This window comes from Halichoerus grypus, chromosome 2 (assembly GCF_964656455.1).
Source record: "Halichoerus grypus chromosome 2, mHalGry1.hap1.1, whole genome shotgun sequence".
NCBI lineage: Eukaryota > Metazoa > Chordata > Mammalia > Carnivora > Phocidae > Halichoerus > Halichoerus grypus.
Window position 1 is genome coordinate 173110067 of NC_135713.1, and position 23238 is coordinate 173133304.

The following is a 23238-nucleotide window of genomic DNA, read 5'->3' on the forward strand; positions in this document are numbered from 1 at the left end:
GCAGTAGTGAAAAGTTCCACTAACTGACCTAACAACCCCAAAGCTATGCTCTGCTTTGTTGCACATGTCCCAATCCTTTCCTGGCTTTAGCCTCATGTTAAAGACACGGGGAATTAGGAGAAAACAGTCAGCAGACGGCAAAAGGTTTCATCAATACAATAGTTCTGGTTCTCTTTCTTTCCCTGGCCAATTTTTCCAGCTTCAGAGTTCCTCAGGGTTCTGTTCTCATCTTTCTTTTCACCCCTCACCTTATTCCTATAAACTCATCCACTCCTATGGTTCCAAGTAGAGCAAAATATATAATCTCAAACTCAGATATTTATTTTAAGCTCCAGACCCTATCTGGATATCTCTACTCACATAGTCCTCAGTTACAAATTTGTACTTTACTTCTTTCCCAAAACTCTGTTGTCCAAGACAGAAATCAGCCTGACTCTCCCTCCCCTCCCTCCATATCCAGTCAGTGAGTCTTACCTATACTGAAGGCTTCAGTCTGTCTCGAATTCATCTCTTCCTCTTTGTCCCTAACCCTATTCCTTAGCTCGGGTATCTTGTCTCACCTAGATCACTGCATGTACTTTTTAGTAACTCCAGTCCTATCTTATTCTAATTCAACCCTTCAAATGGTACCAGGGTAATGTTTTTAAGCATTATCTGATGGTGTATTTCCCCTGCTGACAATTTTTCCAGTGGCTTCCCATCCACTTACAGGAGTTCAAACCCTCACATATTATACAAAACTCCTTATTGCCTTGAATCTCCCTATCTTCCCAGTTTCGTTTCCTACCATTCCTTCATATGCCCTATACACCATGCAGGCAAAACAATCTGCCCTCGCTCACAGAGCTGCTAAGTACAGAGCAGGGATCCAAACCCAGTTTGATTCTAGAGCCTTGGAGTAGCAGAGACACTGAAATTGCCCAACATGTTTACTTTCTCTGTGAGAGTAGAGAAATCTGGCTTAACTAAAAATGAAATGAGTGTTTTAAAAAAAAAAAAACTCAGAAGTAAACAACTCCCACAGGCTTTTTATAATCTGAAGACCCTCTGAAGTTAAGAAATAAAGACCAACCGTTAACAGCTCTAGAAGAAACTACGAAGACTACTTGACTTGGCACTGTGCTACACAAACCATTCTTAACTATAATCCATGGATTCTGAAGGAACCTTTTTTTTTTTAAAGATTTTATTTATTTATTTGAGAGAAAGAGAGAGAGGGAGAGAGAGCACAAGTGGGGGGAGGAGGGGCAGAGGGAGAGGGAGAAGCAGACTCCCAGCCAAGTGGGGAGCCCGATGCCCGATGTGGGGCTCGATCCTAGGACCCTGGGATCACGACCTGAGCCGAAGGCAGACCCTTAATGACTGAGCCACTCAGGCACCTGGATTCTGAAGGAATCTTAAAATTTAATGATTTCAGTAGATTCTGGAACTATCTTAGTAACTTGTTATCTCCTTAGGCTTTGCGTAAGTTGAGAGTTTGATGGGTTTTGTTTTAATTATTGAATGTAGTCACAGAAGAAAGAGGCTCTAGAGCACAACATAATGACCTGACACGTGTCCTTTGAAAAACTAAAATATGCTATTCAGATGGTAGGTAATAAAATTTAACACACCAGCCGTGCAGCAAAGAATTTACTGTGTATGGCAATCACGTCTTCCAGGTTAGTGAGCTTCATTGAACCAAAATAGAGCCTAGAGCCTCTGTAATACTGATAAACAAAAAAGGCAATATAATCTCATTGCTCATCAGAAGGATGTGAGATACAAATTCAAGTTTAACCCATGGGGGCAATGAGTCAACACAGATTTGCATGTTCTCCTAGAATAACTTTTAAACGTTGTTTTCAAATATGTTCTTATTTGAAACGGACAAGTTAGATCAGCTTTAGCTGAACCTCTTCTCCCTATTCTACCTCAGCTACCTTTTCCTGTAGTAGTCTCTGAGGGTACCACCGTGGAATAATTTGAAACCCATACTTTTGCTTCCTGAAACTAGATTTTAAGGCAGGAAAAAAAATGCAACCAATCAAGTAAGAGAACAGTACACAATGGCTCGTTACAATCACGAATTTCTTTCAGTATATAAAACAACAAAAGTTGAGTAATGTACAATTCTGAGGCAGTGTCAATATGGTATTCCTGACAAGATAATAAATTCTGGATACTCCATGCTGACTCATTACTGTGCATCTCACTGCTACCTGCTCTCAGGATAGTCTCAGATTAAAAGGAAGAAATACCAAAATCTAACATGTGGGGCTATGAACAGATGCACTATATATGTATGTAACTTCAATCACTGGGAAATGACCAGGAATACTTTATCTAGGCCATTCTGCCTTGAGTCTGAGATAAAAATAACAAATTCTAACTGGATGATCTGAAGAGGTAAGTGGATGCATTACTTTTTAAAGTTTAAGTATAAAGAAAAAAGTATTAGTTACTACAGATTTTCTTTGTTCATTTCTAATAAGTTCAAAATTTTATTTATTTAAAGATTTTATTTAGGGGTGCCTGGGTGGCTCAGTCAGTTAAGTGTCTGCCTTCAGCTCAGGTCATGATCCCAGGGTCCTGGGATTAAGCTTTGGGCTCCCTGCTCAGTGGGGAGTCTGCTTCTCCCTCTCCCCGCCCCCCCGCTCTCTCACTATTGCTGTCAAATACATAAAAATTTATTTTTAATAAATCTTTAATAGAGAGAGAGAGTGCACGCATAAGCAGGGGGAGCAGGAGAGGGAGAAGCAGGCTCCCTGCTGAGCAAGGAGCCCGATGTGGGGCTCGATCCCAGGACCCTGGGATCATGACCTGAGCCGAAGGCAGCCACTTAACTGGCTGAGCCACCCAGACGATCCAGTAAGTTCAAAAAGTTAAACAACACTGCTTTATTTTTCCTCACAACCATCCACAGATAAAAATAATTCAATAATATCAGATTCAAGATTTAAGGCAATGGTTTTCAAACTTTTTTTTAGGTAGAACTCTTTCTATAAGCGAGCTCTTTCTTGATGTAGAGGGTTGTTCCATATAAAAGCCCAAGTACCATGAAATACCCCCACTGCTTTCTAACACCCTGCTGTAGTTTGATAAGCTCTAGACTGCTGTGCTGGTGGAGATGCACTTGATATCCCCGTGTGGTGGAACAGGCAGGTACGAATAGGGAGGAGAGGATGTGTCTCTAACCAAACACAAGTTTTACAGTGGACTCTAACTCTTTTTCATATGAGAAACAGAATTAGGCAGTCAACAGTTCAAGGCAGGAGAAGCAAAAAAAGGAGGAAAAAAAAAGCTACGTAAACAGCTAACACACAGCTGAGTACTTATCACATTCCAAGCTCTTTCTGGGTCTTATCTTATTTACCTGCCCAAACAAGATGAGTTCAATAGGAAAAAAACGACTTGCAGATCTAGTGGAAATTATTGCTAATTCTGAAAACATATTTCTGTAATCTTTCTAAGATATTAACTTATCAGGTTGTTTCCTGAGATTTGTGTGGGAATGACTTAATTAACACAGAAAAAAAAAAAAAAAACTGAAGAGACTACAAAAAAAAAAAAATCTATCGATACTGACAACTGGTTTCACTGCTTGATCACTTCAATAGTTTGGACTGTGCAACTGGCTCTGGAGAACAAAGGGAAGGAAAGGCACACACAGAAACAAATGGGAGAACTGGAATTCTCCCAGAGGAAAATGCGTATTTGGAAGCCGTCTCTTTTCTTTGCACTCAGATAGCAGCAACTGATTATAAAATCTTAACTGCATGAATAACCCAGGGAGGACCACAGCACAGCAGGCAGAACAGAAATGAGAAGGCAGACACTGAAAGAATGAGAATCACAGGTTCACATTCTACTTAAAGTGACTGGAAGTTCCAGGAAAGCAGGCAAACAAAGAACCAGAGATTAAAAACCAACCAACCAAAACCACCCATAACCTATTCACTCCTGAAATCTCAGCTTTGGGGGAAGAATTGTCTCCCTGTGATTATACTGGGGACTGATAACAAAGTTTCTAAACGGCTGGCCTTAAAATATTTCAAGAAGTGGGCATAAGTCAGAGGCAGTTCCTTCCCACTGCAGTGTATTTCGAACATTGTTCAAAATAGCTGGCAACATGTCCTGTTTCCCTGACAGAAGGCGCTTACTGCTTGCTTGGCAAGAAAGCCAACTCAGAGACCTTAACTGCAGGGAAGCCAATCAAAATCCCTAGTGCAACCACACAAGCACAAACCTGTGACTCAGGTATTCCCCAGAAGCAAAGCTTTTTAAAAGTCATTTCCCCCAAAAGCTTTTGGTCAAGATGTACACAATTAATTCTGGGAAGGAAAGAAGATGATGGGACCTAATGGTTAAAGTCAGCGAGTAGGAAGCCATAGTTACTTAAGTCCTTTGTGCACTTTCTTGAATGTAAAGTGGGAAAATATCTACCCCTACTTCTCAGCAATGTGGTTAAGCTATAGAAGATAACAAATGTGACATTTCACAAACACACACAAAAAAACCCAGCAATAAAAATGCAAGGCTGTAAAGATGATAAATATTGTACAGTATTAACAACATAGATTCTGGAGATGGCTCTGTCACTAGCAGGTTATATGACCTTAGGCAAGTTACTTGATATTTCCATTCTTGTTTCATCTATAAAACAGAGATGTGGATGATGATGACAATAATGCCAAACTCATAGAGTTTTGTGAGGATTAAATGAGGTCACATGTGAAGGGCATAGAATGGTACCTAGCAAACAGTAAAGGCTGTATGTATAAGCTATTATTACTAACAGCATTTATGTCTAAAATGTCCTAAGCATAAAACTTTACATGCTTTACATGCCTTTAAAGGGAAGGGTACTGCCAATAGGTAGCTAAGTATACACAGTGACAAGGCTGGACCTCTAATCTACTAACCATTCAATTATCTAAAGGCTGACAATATGAGCCAAAGAAGAGAAAAAAGGGGAAAAAAAAAAAAAAAAGGTGGGGGAGTATCCATGCCTGGCCAAGAAATTGTGCTGAAATTAGCTTTCCAAATACAGGAAGAGTAATCTGTCCTAATGGGCAACCCTATGAAGTGTTGAAAACACCAACCCACCACATAGGAAGGAGCGCACAACACCTGTCGCTTGCCTAGGTTATAGGACGGCAATGATTAGAAGATGCTGCACTCAGGGTTTTAGAACCTGTGAAACTCTGGGAAAGGGGATTCCACAAATCGAGGAGCGGTTTTCCCAAATGGAAGCACACTGGGGAGAGATGGCCCACAGGAAAAAGGAACACCACTATGCATCTACACTGAGATCCCAAACATACCAGGACACAAGAGAATGCCAAGTTATGAGTCTTCTGCGTCACTCTTTCTGAGCCAATAATTTCTGCTTATTTCAATAAATACATGGTGGTGTCATTTAGGGATCCCAGAACTTCCTTATTTTCTTCCTCAGACACTGCTGCACTTGCAGTATCCTTTCCAGGCCCATTCTGAAAGCCTCTGGTATGGCTGGAATGCAATCAATTATCCCTCCACTGTATCCCAGGCCTCTATAATGGACCATTCAAACCCATCATATTAGACAAATTCCATGAATCATAGCAAAAATTTTGGGTGAGGAAAAGAGCTTGGTGGCTTCGGCCCTGGGATGGAATATAAAACCCAGCCAGTTTGTTTCCTTGCCGTAGTTATATAAGTGAGGGAACATAAAAGGAATGTTATTAACGCTCAGTAATATTAAGAGTATAATGTTGTAATGGAATGGTAATAACACCAATCTCAATTACATATTATCTTCATTGGAGACATTCACACTCTGACTAATCAGTGTTACCCCTCCTTTACTGGCAGTGGACACACACAGAAAAAAAAAACCAGCAAGCAAGATTGCAAAGACTTGCCCAAGATCACACAATGACTCAGAAGTAGGCCTGAAGTAGAATCAGTGTCCTAATTTGCACAAAATATGTGCCCCTCTCTCTGTTCTAGGTGTGCTCAGAAAACTCCTTCTCATTCCTTCCTCTCTCTGGCAAGAAAACCTCTTGCCACTGGGAGTGGGCTCCCAGTCCCTTCCCTTCACTGGGTATTCTGGGAGAAAGTGCTCGGCTCAGGGCCTCGGGGGCCATACATACCACACTGGATAGTGGGTCATGCAGCCAGAGGAGCTAAATAAGAACTCTAGACCATAAACAAAGCCTCCTTTTGTGGCACCAGCAAGTCATCCCTTTGATCTCAAGCACGGCTAAACCTCTTTCAAATGTCAACATCTTTTAAAAGGCACCCATCTGAACATCTTATAGTTTGCCACTAAGACAGGGATGGAAAAGGGAGGCAGGGCTGATTATTTGCATTCTGTTAAAGCTGCTTATTTTAACAGTCAGTAACTGATGCTTCGATCCTAGCTCAAATTAACTAGAATCAAGGGACTTACAAGGCTGTAGAAATCGCAGGAAGAACACAAACTAAAGTATGTTCTAGGTTTGAAATGCTAACTGAAACAAAAACTGCTAATCAATAGCTTCTTTCTGATTTTTTTCTTGTTGCCCCTACTTAGTTACAGAAAGGACCACAGTGTACCGGAAGAAATTGCAAATCTTGCTTCTACAAAGAATGAAGAGTGAAATTAAATACCCACCATTACCACAGTTTTCTTGATAATGTTGAGGCTAAAGAATGAAGACCTTGGGAAGAAGTGATCTGGCAAGTCTCTGACATAGTTGAGCCATTATTGACGTGGAAAATCCTGACTTTCAAAAGTTGGTTATTTTTGAACAGTATCTAAAAGGGTGATATTTATGGAGCTACTTTTTTTTTTTTGCATTCTGAATAAGAAAGATGCAAGTCAGGAAACAATAGCATTTTAATTAAAGCTGGTGTGACTGACAAATACTGAGCAGCAATCTGCACACTGCAGTTGGGGAACACCCCCAGAGGGGGGAAAGAGCAGCACGCGAGTTACTGGGCTGGAAAGGAAGAGACTGAAGTGGAAGACTGAACAAATACAGTCTATCTAGTGAATGCTCGAGTAGTTTGCTTTCAAGCTTTCCTCTTTTAGTGCCATCTGCGTCACCTCCACTTTCCTTAAAGTCGTGTGGGAGAAAAAGGGAGGAATGAAATTTTGCGAAGAACACAGCTCAAGAAATATGTCGACAGTAAATCCTGAAGGTAAAATTTTTAAGAGGACTCTTTCTCTGTCCCAGATCTGGTGTAACGAATGCCTAAATAGCTCTTGTACGGAGAGAAGAATCAAGTGCCCTTTTCAGTGACAGAGTATCAGTTAATGTAATATGCAAACTTGATTTGCAATTCCACAAGGATTCTCCTTGCCTTTCCTGCCTGGGATATAGATTTAAGAGAAACAATGAAGACGCTGTTTGGGAAATGCGGGAGAATCCAAGGAGGCATTGCTCACCTATTGTATCACATTTAATTCTAGACTAAAATGAAAGAAGATTGGGGATTATTTTAAATAGGTAGTTCAATGTAAATGGAAAGAGGGGGAAAAAAGAGATTCAATGGAAGTCTTAACCCCCCACTTTTAAGAGCCCTGCTGACATTAACTACTTATGTTATAACACAAGAATGGACATAAATCCTTAGAGGGCTCATCTTAGGTGAGAATTCAGAAGTGCTGAAAATTCAACAGTACTGAGAAACAAGAAATTCCCAAGCTTGGTCTAAAAACCCTTGAAGAACTTCCATTCTTTTTCCCTGCTAAGAGAAATTTGGGGTAACAAATTATGGTGAACATCTAGCATCATCAGTTGCTACTGAAGTTCCCAAGGTGTTCACATTGACTCCCTTCCTTCTAAGGAGGCAGTGAGAGCCATTCAACCAACTACCTCATTGTAGGCTTATCTCAGTCAAAAGAAAGATCACACAGTCCAAGACCGGGATACCAACCACCATTACATGATCCACATTCTCACCCTCATCACAAATGATCTTTTTCATGTGGTCAAAACACAACAACAGGGCGCCTGGGTGGCTCAGTTGGTTAAGCGACTGCCTTCGGCTCAGGTCATGATCCTGGAGTCCCTGGATCGAGTCCCGCATCGGGCTCCCTGCTCGGCAGGGAGCCTGCTCCACCCTCTGACCCTCCCCCCTCTCATGTGCTCTCTCTCTCTCATTCTCTCTGTCTTAAATAAATAAATAAAATCTTTAAAAAAAAAAAAACAAAAAAAAAAAACACAACAACAGGTAGTAATGTATGGGGATTAACATAACAATAAAAAATTAAAAAAAAAACAAAACACAACAACAGGTAAATGCAGCAACTTACCCCACCAAGTTTTGAGTCCCATAAAGGCAGGGAACGTGTTTTATTCATCCTTTTATTCATTCCTAGCACCCAACACAGTGTCACCACACACTTTACAATTGATAAAAACATGTGCTGAAATAAAATGTTACCATGTAAAATGTCCGAGTCATCTTCAACAAAATCGATGTCTCTCAAGTCCCATTCTGCGTAATTGTCAAACTCCTGTTTGGGGAAAAAAATTCCCACCCCAAACCCATCAGCTTTGAGTAATGCCTTCACAGTAGCCATGCTTTAGAAGCAAACAGAAAAGAAACAAACACTTGTTAAAAAGTACTGAATGGAGTAGTACATGGTCAGGAAACTACTATAAGAAAGAAGAAGTCACAGGAAAAAGCTTGAGAGGCTTTCAGGCAGGAGAGACAGCAAAAATATGAGAAAGTTACAAGTCCAGGAATAAAGCCAAACCTAGTGTTCTAAAAATTAAAAGTAATCTCTTCATAAAATCTAAACTGAGAAATCTAACTCTGAATAGGCCATCAAGTATTTAGATAAGAACATTGTCTACATTAATTCATTTACCTTTTTACTACCTTTTGAGGCTCTATTTATTTGATATTGCTTATATAGTTGAATGGGTAGATTTGTTCATATTCGACTCAATGAGTACAATTTGTAGGAGCAGTGTCTACAGGGTAGCTCTAAAGTATCAGCTGCCATGAACAAAATGAGGACCTGTGTGTGGCTGGCAAAATTATTATATTTTGCTAAACTTTCAAATTATCTCCAGGAGTGTTGTCATTGTGGATCAGGTGATAAATCAAGAGACTTGTAATTACTTTCACATGGTTTTTAACTCCATGGATGAACAAGGAATATACAGTTTTTATACACATTCATCATGCTTTATGTATTTGTGAATACAGAACAGGGATCAGCAAACTACAGTCTATGGACAAATTTCAGCCCACTGCTTATTTTGTAAATAAAGTTTTATTGGAGCACAGGCATGTTTGTTTGTTTACACATTATTTATGTTGCTTTTGCACAGTAATGGCAGTTTAGTTATGACAGAGACTTTATGGTCTACAAAAAATATCTACTGTCTGGTCCTTAAAGGAAAAAGTTTGCCAACCCCTGATATTGTACAACTTTGAAATGCCCGAAGGGTGGAATGAGAACCAGACCACAGAAACCCCGTATCTATTAAGTGAGAGCCAACATCTTTGCAACTTAAGAAATAGGTTCTTGGTGTGTAAAACTACATTTCATATGTGAAAATGTCATGAATGAGAAAAAAGACACTCAAATGAAAGAAAATGTGGCTGCCTAAGGCCCTATAAATTACAGTGCCTCGAAAATCTGTTTTTAGTGGTATGGAACCTATAGGTAAGAGATATAAGCCTCATGTGAAACAAAAACAAGTTTCTCCTACCTCGATGAAATCTGCTCGAGCTGGCATGTATCCTGCCATGTCCCGAGAAAGCAAGGAGTCAAAGGTAGGTCGGGGAGGGTCATCTGTAGCTGGAAGAATTTAGGTTTAGTTAGTTAATAAAATATTGGCATGAAAAAGTAACAGAGAAATAGTCCTCATTTACACTCTGAAATATTTTTGTTTGGAAAAAAAACAGTGTCTGAGAGAATAAATAAAATTCAAAACATTTTTATAAAGGGAAAAGTGAGAAAGATAAAATATTACAGAAACAGACTGAATTCTTAAAAAGGAAGCTAAGACTTAGGAAATTCTCTAAATAAAATGGGGAGATTCCTTCGATTTGTGCTTTCTTAACGTAATAGAAAACCAAGGATCTTCTCTTCAATATTACAGAACATAAGTATTTACCCTGTCTGCTTCAGTTTCCTTACCCCTTAGGACCAATATCAATTTACAAATCTCACCCAACTGAGCAAAAAAATCCCACAGGATTTGGAAGTTAGCTGGAATTGAGTCCCAGCTCTAATATCCTCTAGTCCCATGAAGCACAAATTATTTAACCTTTCTGAATCTGTTTCCTCACGTATAAAGCAAAAGCACTTGCTCTCCCTATCTCACTGGGTTGCTATGAGGAACAAATGATCTAATGGATTTGAAAATAAAATGCTACCACCCAAAGTGTTTTCCAAATAGGTATCATCAGGCTTTGAGTTAGTCGGCTATGAAACTGTTTCTACAGAGTCTGAGGAAAGGGGCGGGGAGGGGTGGTGGTGAAGAAAACATTCGTATCTCATTATTTGTGCTTCTGGGAGTCATTCAGCAAAGATGTCCATTTATAACTCATCATGGTTTTGTTTTGTTAGAAGACCCATGAGTCCCTTAGCCACATGAGATAAAAAAAAAAAAAGCTCGCTATTACTACCATAACTAAGTGAACTAAAATAACAAGCTGCTTCTTGGACTCAACACTGGGATGATTAAATAAAATGAATCAAATACTGGACTCTCGTAAGTAACTAATAATATCTAGAATCGTAAACCCTCCAAAGCAGCGAAGGTTGGTTCAATTTGGACATCTCATCCGCAGAAGCATTAAAGCTGGCTGATAATGTTCACAAGCCTCAGAGTGGGTGGGACTACACACTGTTTCTGGGCACCGGGATTTCCGGTGCAGGACTTCAACCCCTCTTTTCCCCATTACAGCCCTGACTCTCAGCAACTGCCAGGCCAACTCCTCCCATCTTCCATAAGCTCTTCAGCTGCCCAAACCACTGTTCATCCGCTATAGCAACAGGGCCGGAGGGTGAGCTCAGCACCTCTTGGCGACAACGGGAGGCACTTACACTGAAATGGTATGGCTGTGTCAGCAGTTTTCGCCTCCTCCGCGTGTTTCAGGTTCAGCAGGGTAGATGCAAACAGAGGGTTATTGATGAAATGCTTCATATAGTGCTTCTCACACTCTTCCTTGGTCTTGGTGCACATCTGATTGGCTACATCCTGCCTAGAGGACCGTGAGAAGAGAAAGCTCTGACCATTTATACAGAGTGGTCAAAGCATGGTTTGTTCTTTCCATAGTTTAAGTCCCAGCTCAATAAATGTCTGGAATTTGACACCTCCAAACCAATATCATGGAGATATCAGCTGAACGATGAGAGAAACATAAGCCTAATACTGGTGTAATCTGATGTGCCAAATCAGATTCTATTCCAAGATATAGAAATAAGATCCGAAAAGCGCTTTCCTTTCCACCAAAAGCAAGGAAGATCACTAGAAAATCTAAATTTCCGTGTGAGCTAGGCCTCAGGAAAAGAATTGCTATAATAAACCACTTCAGAACACTCAAAATGTACATAAGTACAGTTTCATATTTGCATCATGTTTTATAGTTTACAAAACACTTCACATCAACAAACATTTCTTTACTAGAGTGCCCATGATAGGCCAAGCACTAAGCTAGAAACATTCACAACATAACTGAAGTTAGCCCTAGTATTATCCATGTAGTGTTGAGTACTTACTATCTCAGTTTCACAGATGAAAAAGAGGCCCAAAGAGATTAAGAAACTTGCTTGAGAAAATAAAATATGTAAGTGCACAAAGCCAGAATCTGTACTTCAGACCTGACTCCTAAGCCCAGATGGTGGAGGAGTAGAGATGGAAGCTCTCCAAGTTCCCTCTCGACCTCTCTCCTCTACAGTACTTAACCTGCCCATCTGCTAAGGCATCATTATGCTCTGCTTCATGTACTCCAATCATCCCTACATACATTTTGATTTCCCTACTGGATTATAAGCTTCTTGAGGGCAGGATACATGTCATAATTTTTATCCCTACCACCCTCACCACCAAGTTTAGTGTCTTACTCACAGTTGACAGAGAAACAATAGTCTTTTTTTGTGCAGTCTTTACCAAGAGGGAAGGGGAACAGGGAGGATTAGTCCATTTTGGAACATCAGAAAGGCAAGCAAAAAAATGAAAAACTAGGCCCAAGATGATTAGCAAGCTCCTCACAAGTGATCACTTTTTTCTGTTTTCTTTGGTATTCCCCATAGTACACAGTATTTTATGATGCTTACTAAATGCTGAATAAATACAAGCAAAATGTGAACTGAACTCAAGTTTCCTTCTGCAGGGCCCTGGACCAATGGAGGTAGCACAGTATCTTCTATGGCTATTGGGATAGATTACCTACACTAGTAAGTCAGGACAGGGAGGATCTAGTTAGGAGTCCTTCACTAATAAGCTATGTGATCATGAGAAATGATCTTAACTCCCTAAGCTTCAGATTCTTCATGAACGAAATATAATTTAATAATGTCCCTACTATCTATTTTGCAAAAGGCAATCATCAGTGTGAAAGTATTCCCAAAAGGTAAACGTTAAAGTGGTAACATCATTATTAGGTGGCATTGCCTCCTAGGGCAACAGCAATGAATGCTGTTCAGTTCTGCCAGGCTTTGACTTATCTGCAAGCTAAAAACAGGGAATGCGAGTAACAGGTCTCCCAAACTCGAGCCTCAAGTAAGCTATGGCCATCTACCTAAAGTCTGACTCACTTAAATGATGAGGGTATCTACAGTCAAGAAAAATTCCTAAAACCAGAAGGGAGCAATAACTAATAAGTCTAAACTTCCCCAGTATTCAGAAAGAAATAACCAACCTTCCCCGTCTTGATATATCCAAAGTGGCCTTTTAGAGCTGCCCAGTCATGGACAACTAAACATACCATATCTCTGTGAGGCATTTCAGCCATTGAAAATAATATGCAGAATGGAAGAGGACATATCTCTAAGTCATGGGTCAAGAGAAAAGTAACACATGGCCCCAAACTCCTCTTTCTGAGGCTCTTCCCTTTACCCTTCAACAGCACCTTCCTCTCTGAGCCCACTAGAGCAGGACAACCCTTAACACCAAGCTCTTACCAATTTCCAAAGCCACAGTCCATCACAGCTTCTAAAAGGGCCATTTCTTCTTGAGCAGTCCAGCTGGGGTCAAGAACAGGAAAATCTGAGGTCTAAGGGGGGAAAAATATTGCCTAAGAACAGATGTAGAAATGGAACCCAGCAACCTGAAATGTAATGCTAATTCATACTTAAATGACTGTCATTCTCATGGTTTTGAGAGGTACCTAAAGTATATTCTTATTAGTTGTCCATCTCTCCCACCTCTATTTCCACCATTAACTACAAGAGTCTCCAATAAACATTATCACTCAGAAGTGCCATGTAACTCATGTAGACATATATATTTTGGAAGATTTTATTTAATTAGTTAGAGAGAGAAAGAGTGAGCAAGCAGAGGGAATGGCAGAGGGAGAGGGAGAGAGAGAATCTCAAGCAGACTCCACACCAAGTGTGGAGCCCAACACGGGGCTTGATCCCATGATCCTGAGATCATGACCCGAGCCGAAATGAAGAGTTGGACGCTTAATTCACTGAGCCACCCAGGCACTCCAAAGTATTTTTTAAACTTAGCACAAAGGTAGAGATAAATATTATAGTATGTTCCCACTTAGGTAAGAAAGAAGGCAATACAAATATGTGTATATTTATGTTTTTTTAAACAGAAGAATAAACGATATATTTTAAAAAATGGTTACTTATGGGGAAGGGAGGGACAGAAGCTAAACCTCTCTGAATATTCCTTGTTTGGTACATCTGACTTTGAAATATAAATATTGTACATTAACTACTAAATTTAAAATCCTAAGAGTCAAAAGCAAAATGTAACAAATAAACCTATGAATTAATTTAAGGCATAATCACAGAAAGAAAATATCCTACATGACTTTAAAACACAATGATTTGATTATAAATCTCTAGTAGAATACATCTCAGAAGAAAAACAAATTGCTGGGGCACCGGGGTGGCTCAGTCATTAAGCGTCTGACTTTGGCTCAGGTCATGATCCCAGGGTCCTGGGATCGAGCCCCGCATGGGGCTCTCTGCTCAGCGGGAAGCCTGCTTCTCCCTCTCTCACTCCCCCTGCTTGTATTCCCTCTCTCGCTGTCTCTTTCTCTCTGTCAAATAAATAAAAATCTTTAAAAAAAAAAAAAAAAAAGAAAAACGAACTGCCAAAAAAAAAAAAACTTACACTGTTTTCAGGAGTGCTGGTATAGTTATTCTGAGGTTATTATGTGCAGATGTGTTATGGGGTAAAGCAAGTAAGAAACTGCGGTGGTGTCATTGGGCAGTGGGATTTCTGGCTTGGGGTTTATTTTTTTTATTTTTTTATTTTTTTAAAGGAAAGGTTTTTATTTTTTTATTTTATTTTTTTTTAGATTTTATTTATTTATTTGACAGAGAGAGACACAGCAAGAGAGGGAACACAAGCAGGGGGAGTGGGGGAGGGAGAAGCAGGCTTCCCGCGGAGCAGGGAGCCCGATGCAGGGCTCGATCCCAGGACCTGAGATCATGACCTGAGCCGAAGGGAGACGCTTAACGACTGAGCCACCCAGGCACCCCAGGCTTGGGGTTTAGAAAGATACAGATATAAGATCTATGCTTATATAAAAACCTTATAGTCTTATATCTGAATTGAAAGTTTTAGTATGAACTTACAATGTACTTTGTCTCAAAAGAATAATTTCCTAACACTGTTCAGTGAAAAAGTCTAGAAACGACGACCAACCCAGTAGCAATGAACACTTCTAATGCCCAATATGCAGTCACTAAATACTATTTCCCACTAAGGGAACAGGGCTCTTTGAAGAAAGACCTGAATCTAGGTTCGAGTAAGAAAATGTACCAGATGAGACTAGAACATTTTGTCATAATGGAAAGCAAAGAGGTTCTCAAAGCCAGTGAGGGTCATGTCAAAAGGATTCAGAGGCCAACTTGTAGAGGCTCCCACTAACCAAAGATGGAGCATTTTGAGCATTAACAAGGATAATAACTGCAAAGGACTGAAATACATAAAATCTTCTAAATATTTAGAGGATGCCAGGGAACCAACTCATATTTTCAAAATTAGTAAATAAAGGGAAATAATCAGGTATTTTATCCTGCCTTTCCTGTATAAACTTTACCTCAGGGTGACCACAGAGATGAGACATTTCTTTTTATAGAATTATATTTATTTATTTTTTTAAAGATTTTATTTATTTATTTGACAGAGATATAGTGAAAAAGGAAACACAAGCAAGGGGAGTGGGAGAGTGAGAAGTAGGCTTCCCGCAGAGCAGGGAGCCCGATGCAGGGCCCGATCCCAGGACCCTGTGATCATGACCCGAGTCGAAGGCAGAAACTTAACAACTGAGCCACCCAGGTGATTTTAACTCATAAATCAAAATGAGTTCTGGGGGGCACTTGGGTGGCTCAGTCACTTAAGCATCTGACTCTGGATTTGACTCATGATCTCAGAGTTGTGGGATTGAGCCCCATGTCGGGCTCTGCACTGAGCATGGAGCCTGCTTAAGATTCTCTCTCTCCCCCTCCATCTCCCTCTGCCCCTCTCCCCTCCCTGCTCCCTTATCGTGCATGTACTTTCTCTTAAAAAAAAAAGAGTGCTAGTGCTAAGGTTAAAAGATAACTATTTTGCAATCCCTGATGAACAGATCTACACAATGATCATAAATGAATCTGGTACAGCTGCTATATGTCACTACCAATTTATAGAAAACACAGAAGACCGAAGAACATGTTAACAGCAAAATTCACACTCTACTAATATATGTAAGACAGAGAACTCATGTTTTTTAAAAATCAAATAAACTATAAGAAACAAGAGAAAGAGTGAGGGAAGGGGGACAGGAAGAGTGGAACACCCACAGAACAGAATACATGTAAGAAGCAACCAACTGGAATGTATGGACCTTATTTGTAACCTAATTAAAACAAACTGTAAAAGTAAAAAAAAATTATGATACCACTATACTCATGAAACCCACTAGCACAGCTAAAATGAAGAAACCAACAACATCAAAAGTTTGCAAGCACGTGGAACAATCAGAACTCTCATTCATTGCTGGCATAGGTGTAAAATACTACAGCCACTTAGGAAACTTGACAGTTTCTTAAAAGCTAAATATGAATAATCACTTATTCTATGGCCTCGCAATTCCACTCCTAAGTATTTATCCAAGGACAAAAAACGTGTGTCCACAGAAAGCCTTATACAGGAAAAGTTCATAACAGCTTGATTCATAATAGCATAAAACTAGGCAAAGCCCAGGTGTCCATCAAGAGGAGAATGAACAATGTCATATTCATACCACAGAATATTACTCAATAACAAAAAGGAATGAACTACTATACATAACATGAATACATCTCAAAAAGATGCTGAAAGAAACCAGAAACAAGAGTACATGCAGTATGAATCCATTTATATGCAGTTCTAGAATATGCAAAACTGATCTATGGTGATAAAAATCAGAACAGGAATTATTTTCAGGGGTAGAGAAGGGAGCAGAGATATTTTTAAAAAGCTTTTATGACATGACTGGGGAATAAAGAAGAGTGACTTGAATTAAATTTTAGAGAGATCTAGTAAAACATTTATAGATGAAATAAGACGTCTGGGGGATTTGCTTCAAAATAATCTGGAGAAGTGGGGGTTTAGATGAAACAAGATGAGCTAGGAGTTGATAATTTTAAGAGCTAGTAACAAGTATATGGGACTTTATTACACTATACGTGGTAGTTGGGTTACAATGGTAGCCCCCATTAACTTCTAGAATTCACATCCTGGTACAGTCCTGTCCCATTTAATATGGGCTGGACCTGTGACTTGCTTAAGGCCTGGCAGCTTCCATTTTTGTGGTTTTGGGAGCCCTGAACCACCACCATGTAAGAAACCTAGCCTCCTTGCTGGAAAGACCATGTGGAGAGGCTGTGCCAGGGGGGCGGCTAAGGCTACCTGGAGAAGAACCAGACAGTTAAAATGTTCCTGCTGGGGGCACCTGGATGGCTCAGTGAGTTAAGTGGCCAACTCTTGGTTTCGGCTCAGGTCATGATCTCACGGTTGTGAGATCAAGCCCCGCATTGGGTTCTGCGCACAGCGCGGAGTCTGCTTCAGATACTCTCTCCCTCTGCCTCCAGCTTGTAGGCTTTCTCTCTCAAATAAATAAAACCATTAAAAAAAAAAAAAATGTTCCAGGTGTCTCCCAATTCAAGCCATTCTGAGGTACCAGAGGTGTGAAAAAAGCCCTGTGGACTTCTAACCTCCGCACATCATGTGGGCATGAAAGCCACCCTCACCGTGCCCAATCTGAATTCCTGACCTGTAGAACTATGGGAGACAATAAAATAGTTGGTATTTTAAGCCACAATGTTTTGAAGTAGCTATCAGGCAGCAACACATAACGAAAACACCATTCTATTTTAAGGTAAAAATAAAATTTTGTTTTTTCGAAATTTTCTATAAGTTATTTTAAAAAAGTGACAGGAGAGGTCTCCAGATTACACAGGCATTTAGATTGTTATACCGGGGCACCTGGGTGGCTCAGTCATTAAGTGTCTGCCTTCGGCTCAGGTCATGATCCCAGGGTCCTGGGATCGAGCCCCGCATCAGGCCCCTGCTCTGCAGGAAGCCTGCTTCTCCCTCTCCCACTCCCCCTGCTTCTCCCTCTCCCACTCCCCCTGCTTGTGTTCCCTCTCTCACTGTGTCTCTCTCTGTCAAATAAATAAATAAAATCTTTAAAAAAAAAAAATTGTTATACCTTTTGTTGATGACCAAAAAAAAAAAAATCTGTGATTTGTGAAATTACACTGCTAATAAGCAACACATTTTTACCTGAGTACATACTATGAATAGGCCCAGCACATGAGGTACCATGAGATCCAAAAGAGAAGTCTATGTCATATATTGTCTATGTCTATATTCATCATAATCTGGCAAATAGCATAAATACATATAAATACGAAAACTCATAGTTGAAGAGCTTATGTTATTTCTAAAACTACTTTAGGAAATTAATTAGTCCTCACCAACTTTACTGTGAGATAAACAAGAAAGACTTTCTACACCAAAAAATAGATGGGCATAAGGGAGTTTTTCTTAAAGTTGAATCAGTGTTATTCAATTCCTGGACCCAATCTCAGCCTTACTAACCAGAATCTTTTTTTTTTTTTTAAAGATTTTATTTATTTGTTTGACAGAGAGAGACACAGCGAGAGAGGGAACACAAGCAGGAGGAGTGGGAGAGGGAGAAGCAGGCCTCCTGCAGAGCAGGGAGCCCGATGCGGGGCTCGATCCCAGGACCCTGGGATCATGACCTGAGCCGAAGGCAGACGCTTAACGACTGAGCCACCCAGGCGTCCCTAACCAGAATCTTTAAGAGTAGGGCCTAGGAATCTACAATTTTAAGAAGCTCCCAGGTAATTCTTAGGCACTAAAGTTTTAAAATCACTGGTATAAAGGGTGTGGCAGAAAGAGGTGCCTTGACTTGTTCAAGGTTCTAAGAATTATAAGACAAAAATAGGCATAGAACTCAGAAATCCTGATTAATGCACCACCCACCACAGCATGAGTAACTTCCAAAAATATAGCGCTATGAGATGACAAAAGTACGAAAACCCATTTAGTTTTCTGTGGCTTCATATGCAAAAAAAAAAAAAAAAATCAAGTTTCTAGTGGCTTCATGTCTAGAAAGCCAAAATTTGGTCATCATTCCTACAGAAGGAAAGATTCTTCTTTTCCTTATCTGGGAATAGATAAGATTGGCAGGAAAAAAGAGAGTATTAGTAACCTCCAAAAACTCCCCAAAGTAAAGGACAAAATTCCGAAATGTGTTTGTATGGGTGTTGAATATGTGAGAAAAGGATGATGTAATCAGAAGACTTAATTGGCCTTGGAGTGAAACTTAGTGCCTTCAGCATTATGTGGAAGGCATGGTGCCCAGAACAGATAGAGCACAGCTCAGTTTTCCTACAGTGGATAACCATCAATCTACCCAGCCTATATTGAATTATCCCATAAGGAACTGTGGAAACAATTCAAAGGAAAAAATTTGTGTTCTGGTTCCAGGCATGTTTGTGTGAATTTGGGAAGAATAAACCAGTTTTCTGAAGATCTGCTATGTTGGTGAAATGAACTCAAAGTCATGGATATTTTGACCACATTTCCCCAACGCTTCATTCATTTTACAGTTGACAAGAGAAAAAAAAGTTATTCATATGAAAAGATGTTTCACATCATATCTTATCAGAGAAATGTCAATTAAAACAAGAGATGCCACTATACGCCTATCAGAATGGCCAAGATGCAGAACACTGACATCAGTGCTGGTGGGAATGCAAAATGGTATAGCCACTTTGGAAGACAAGTTTGGCAGTTTCTTACAGAACTAAACAACCTTATCACGTGATCAGCAATTGCACTCCTTAGTATTTACCCAAAGGAGCTGAAAACTTATGTCCACAGAAACACCTGCACATGGATGTTTATAACAGCTTTATTCATAATTGCCAAAACTTGGAAGCAAGCAAGATGTCTTTCAGTAGGTGGATGGATAAACTGTGGTATGTCCAAACAATGGAATATTATTTACTGCTAAAAGAAATGACCAATCAAGCCATGAAAAGACATGGAGAAAACTTAAATAAATATTACCAAGTGAAAGAAGCAAATCTGAAAAGATTACATACTGCATGATTCCAATTATATGACATTCTGGGAAAAGCAAAACTATGGAGACTGTAAAAAGATCAGTGGTTGCCAGAGGTTGGGGGTCGGGGGCAGCGGGGGAGATGGATGAACAGGCAAGGCACAGAGGATTTTTAGGGCCATGAAACTACTCTGTAAGATACTATAATGGTGGATACATGACACTATATATTTGTATAAACCTACAGAATGTGTAACACCAAGAATCAATTCTGATGTAAATGTGGACTCTGGATGATAATGAGGTGTCAATGTAGGTTCATCAGTTATAGTATAAATGTACCACTTTCGTGGGGGATGTTGTTAATGGGAGAGACTCTGCATGTGTTCGGGCAGAAGATATATGGGAAATCTCTGTACTTTCTACTCAATTTTGCTGCAAACCTATAATTGCTCTATAAAATAAAGTCTAGGGGCACCTGGGTGGCTCAGTCGTTAAGCGTCTGCCTTCAGCTCAGGTCATGATCCCAGGGTCCTGGGATCGAGCCCCACACCAGGCTCCCTGCTCGGTGGGAAGCCTGCTTCTCCCTCTCCCACTCCCCCTGCTTGTGTTCCCTCTCTCGCTGTGTCTCTGTCAAATAAATAAATAAAATCTTTAAAAAAAATAAAATAAAATAAAGTCTAATATAAAAATATCTTATTCCAAATCTTATAACTAGTGGAGAAACTTTAAGACTGAAGGTGTTTAGACAGAAGTTGGGGAAGGCTAGTCAGTTGGCTGCCAAGAACTCTTAGTAAGGAGCATTTTCTTTAATTATGGACCAGGATCTGACTCTCAGCATTATAGGCCCAGAAACTCATCTTAAACAGGACCCCACAAATAATCAGACTCAGAAATGCTAATTCACCCTTTCTAAACCTTTTTTTTTTTTTTTAAGATTTTTTAAATTTATTTTTCAACAGAGAGAGAGATAGCGAGAGACGTAACACAAGAAGGGGGAGCAGGAGAGGGAGAAGCAGGCTTCCGGGCGAGCAGGGAGCCCGATGCGGGGCTCGATCCCAGGACCCTGGGATCATGACCTGAGCTGAAGGCAGACGCTCAACGACTGAGCCACCCAGGCGCCCCCTTTCTAAACTTTTTAAAGAGACTGAGGTAGATACATTATGGCACTGTGGTAGGCAGAATTCCAAAGATGCGCCCCCTCTCCCCCCAAGATTCCTGTCCCCTGATTATTCAATCAAATAGTAACTAGATATTGCTGTGAGGGGACTCTGCTGATGGGATTAAGGCACTAATCAGCTGACCTTAAAATAGGGAGAGCAGCGTAGATAATTTGGGTGGGTCCAACGTAATCACACAAGCCTTTAAAAGTAGAAGAGGGAGGTAAGAGAGGGGCATTTGACTGGCTTAGTCAGAAGAACATGTGACTCTTGATCTCAGGGTCATGAGTTTGAGCCCCATGTTGGGTGTAGAGATTACTTAAATAAAATTTCCTTTAGTTTATTTTTTTAAAGATTATTTATTTATTTGACACAGAGAGAGAAAGCACAAGAAGGCAGAGGGAGAGGGAGAAGCAGACTCCCCGCTGAGAAGAGTGCCCCGATATGGGGCTCGATCCCAGGACCCTGGGATCATGATCCGAATCGAAGGCAGACACTTAGATGACTGAGCCACCCAGGAGCTCCAATAAAATCTCCTTTAAAGAAGAAGAAGGGGTGCACCTGGGTGGCTCAATCGGTTAAGTGTCTGCCTTAGGCTCAGGTCGTGGTCTCACGGTCCTGGGATTGAGCCCCAAATCGGATTCCCTGCTCAGCAGGGAGTCTGCTTCTCCCTCTCACTCTGCCTGCCGCTCCCCGCTGCTTGTGCTCTATCAAATAAATAAATAAAGTCTTAAAGAAAAAAAAAAAAGAAAGAAAGAAAGAAGAAGGGAGGCAGGAGATTCAGCACAGAGGAAGCAGGAGAGGTCAAAAAGACTCCAGGTATTTTTCATCAATCACCCTCAAGAACTCCTGGACACTGCTAGCTTTGAACATGGGGAAAGGGAGGTCTCAAGAGGCTGAGAGCAAGCCCTGGCCAACAGCCAATAAGGGAAGAGTGGCACCAGTCCTACAACCTCAAGGTGGAGAATTCGTCAACAACCTGAATGACAATAGCAGCAGATTGGAAGCAGACTCTCTCCCAGGGCCTCTAGATAAAAGCCCAGGCTAGCAACACCTTCATTTTGACATTATGGGACCTGCAGCAAACCAGGTGAGCCTAATGGTCTTCTGACCTACAAAATTGTGAGACAATAAATTTGTGTTATCTTACGCCACTTAATTTTTGATAATTTGGTATAGAAGCAACAGAAAACTAATACAAGTATAAATGGATTAATTCACAATGTGAAATTATTACTGTTAAGATGCCCAGCCAGTATTCTTTCCTGTAAAAAAAAAAAAAACAAAAACAAAAAAACTGAATGGGAGGCCAAATGTAAGAAAACTACTTGGTGAATTGTTATTTTCTGATAACTGACAAAACTATCTTGACGAAGACATATACACCTGCCAAGCAGACCAGATATTCATTTTGGCTTATCAAAGTGCCCATTCCTCTGGCTAGAGCTTGGAAGGGACACTACCAACGTCTGCCTCTCATTCCTTCTTTAGAGGTGGCAATATAATCAATCAGGTCCCAGCCAAGTTTTATTCTGGCCTATAAGCCAGTCTGTCATATCGTTCACTCAATGTTCATTTTATAACTTCACTCTCAGAGGGTTAACTAATGTCCCCAAGGCAGGAGGAGGGAGTGCCAGATGTAAACTTCACCGCTGCCCACATGAACCACATAGAAAGATCATTAGCGCCAAAACAGCAACAACACATTTACTGTATGTTTATCAGTGAACCTAAAACGCAGTGTACCTCTTATCCTTACATCAGTAAATCTCAGTAAGTACTTTTTTTTTTTAATCTTTAGAATTTTTTAAAGTAAACTCTACCCCCAACATGGGGCTTGAACTCAGAACCCCGAAGTCAAGAGTCACACGCTTTTCTGACTGAGCCAGCCAGGCGCCCCTCAAATTCCTTCCAAGTTTGAAACAAAAATCGAGTATATAAAATGATTTTTAGACTTAAATGCCTTAGTAGATCCATAAAACCCTAAAACACTTACTAGGAAATGATTACCTAATTCAGAAGAGGAGGAAAGAAAAGGGAAGGAGATACTTGGAGATGAAGAAAAACAGACATTCCCAGTACAACACTTGACAAATGAATGGAAATTCCCTGCAACTTCACCATTACCATGATCTCGTAAGTATGATCACTCTGATGTTTCTTGTACTCAAATCCTCGAGTGAAACACTGCAAAAGAAAGGAAAAGTAAGTTACCAAAAAGCTACTTTTCGAAATGCTTTCTTATAGGATAAAAGATGGTTTGGGGGTGCTCTACTCTTACTATGAGTTTTTAAGAATTCATTTAATCTTGTCTGCAGCCGCAAGAGGATGGTTACATACCGATCACAGC

At 40.3% G+C, this 23238-nt stretch overlaps 1 protein-coding gene across 6 annotated transcripts in view; it reads right to left on the bottom strand.

Moving 5' to 3' along the window:
• The window catches only part of TADA2A (transcriptional adaptor 2A), a 48965-nt gene that overhangs the window by 15681 nt on the left and 10046 nt on the right, over nt 1–23238 (bottom strand). For 5 of the 6 annotated variants that reach the window (XM_036104808.2, XM_036104813.2, XM_036104807.2 and 2 more), the window contains 5 exons: nt 23016–23075; nt 13103–13194; nt 11024–11181; nt 9681–9769; nt 8398–8470 (listed from right to left, as the gene is read on the bottom strand). In XM_036104808.2, the coding sequence (XP_035960701.1) occupies nt 8398–8470; nt 9681–9769; nt 11024–11181; nt 13103–13194; nt 23016–23075 (472 nt within the window). The remainder of the gene's footprint in view (nt 1–8397; nt 8471–9680; nt 9770–11023; nt 11182–13102; nt 13195–23015; nt 23076–23238) is intronic. The other variant, XM_036104810.2, reaches the window with a different exon arrangement.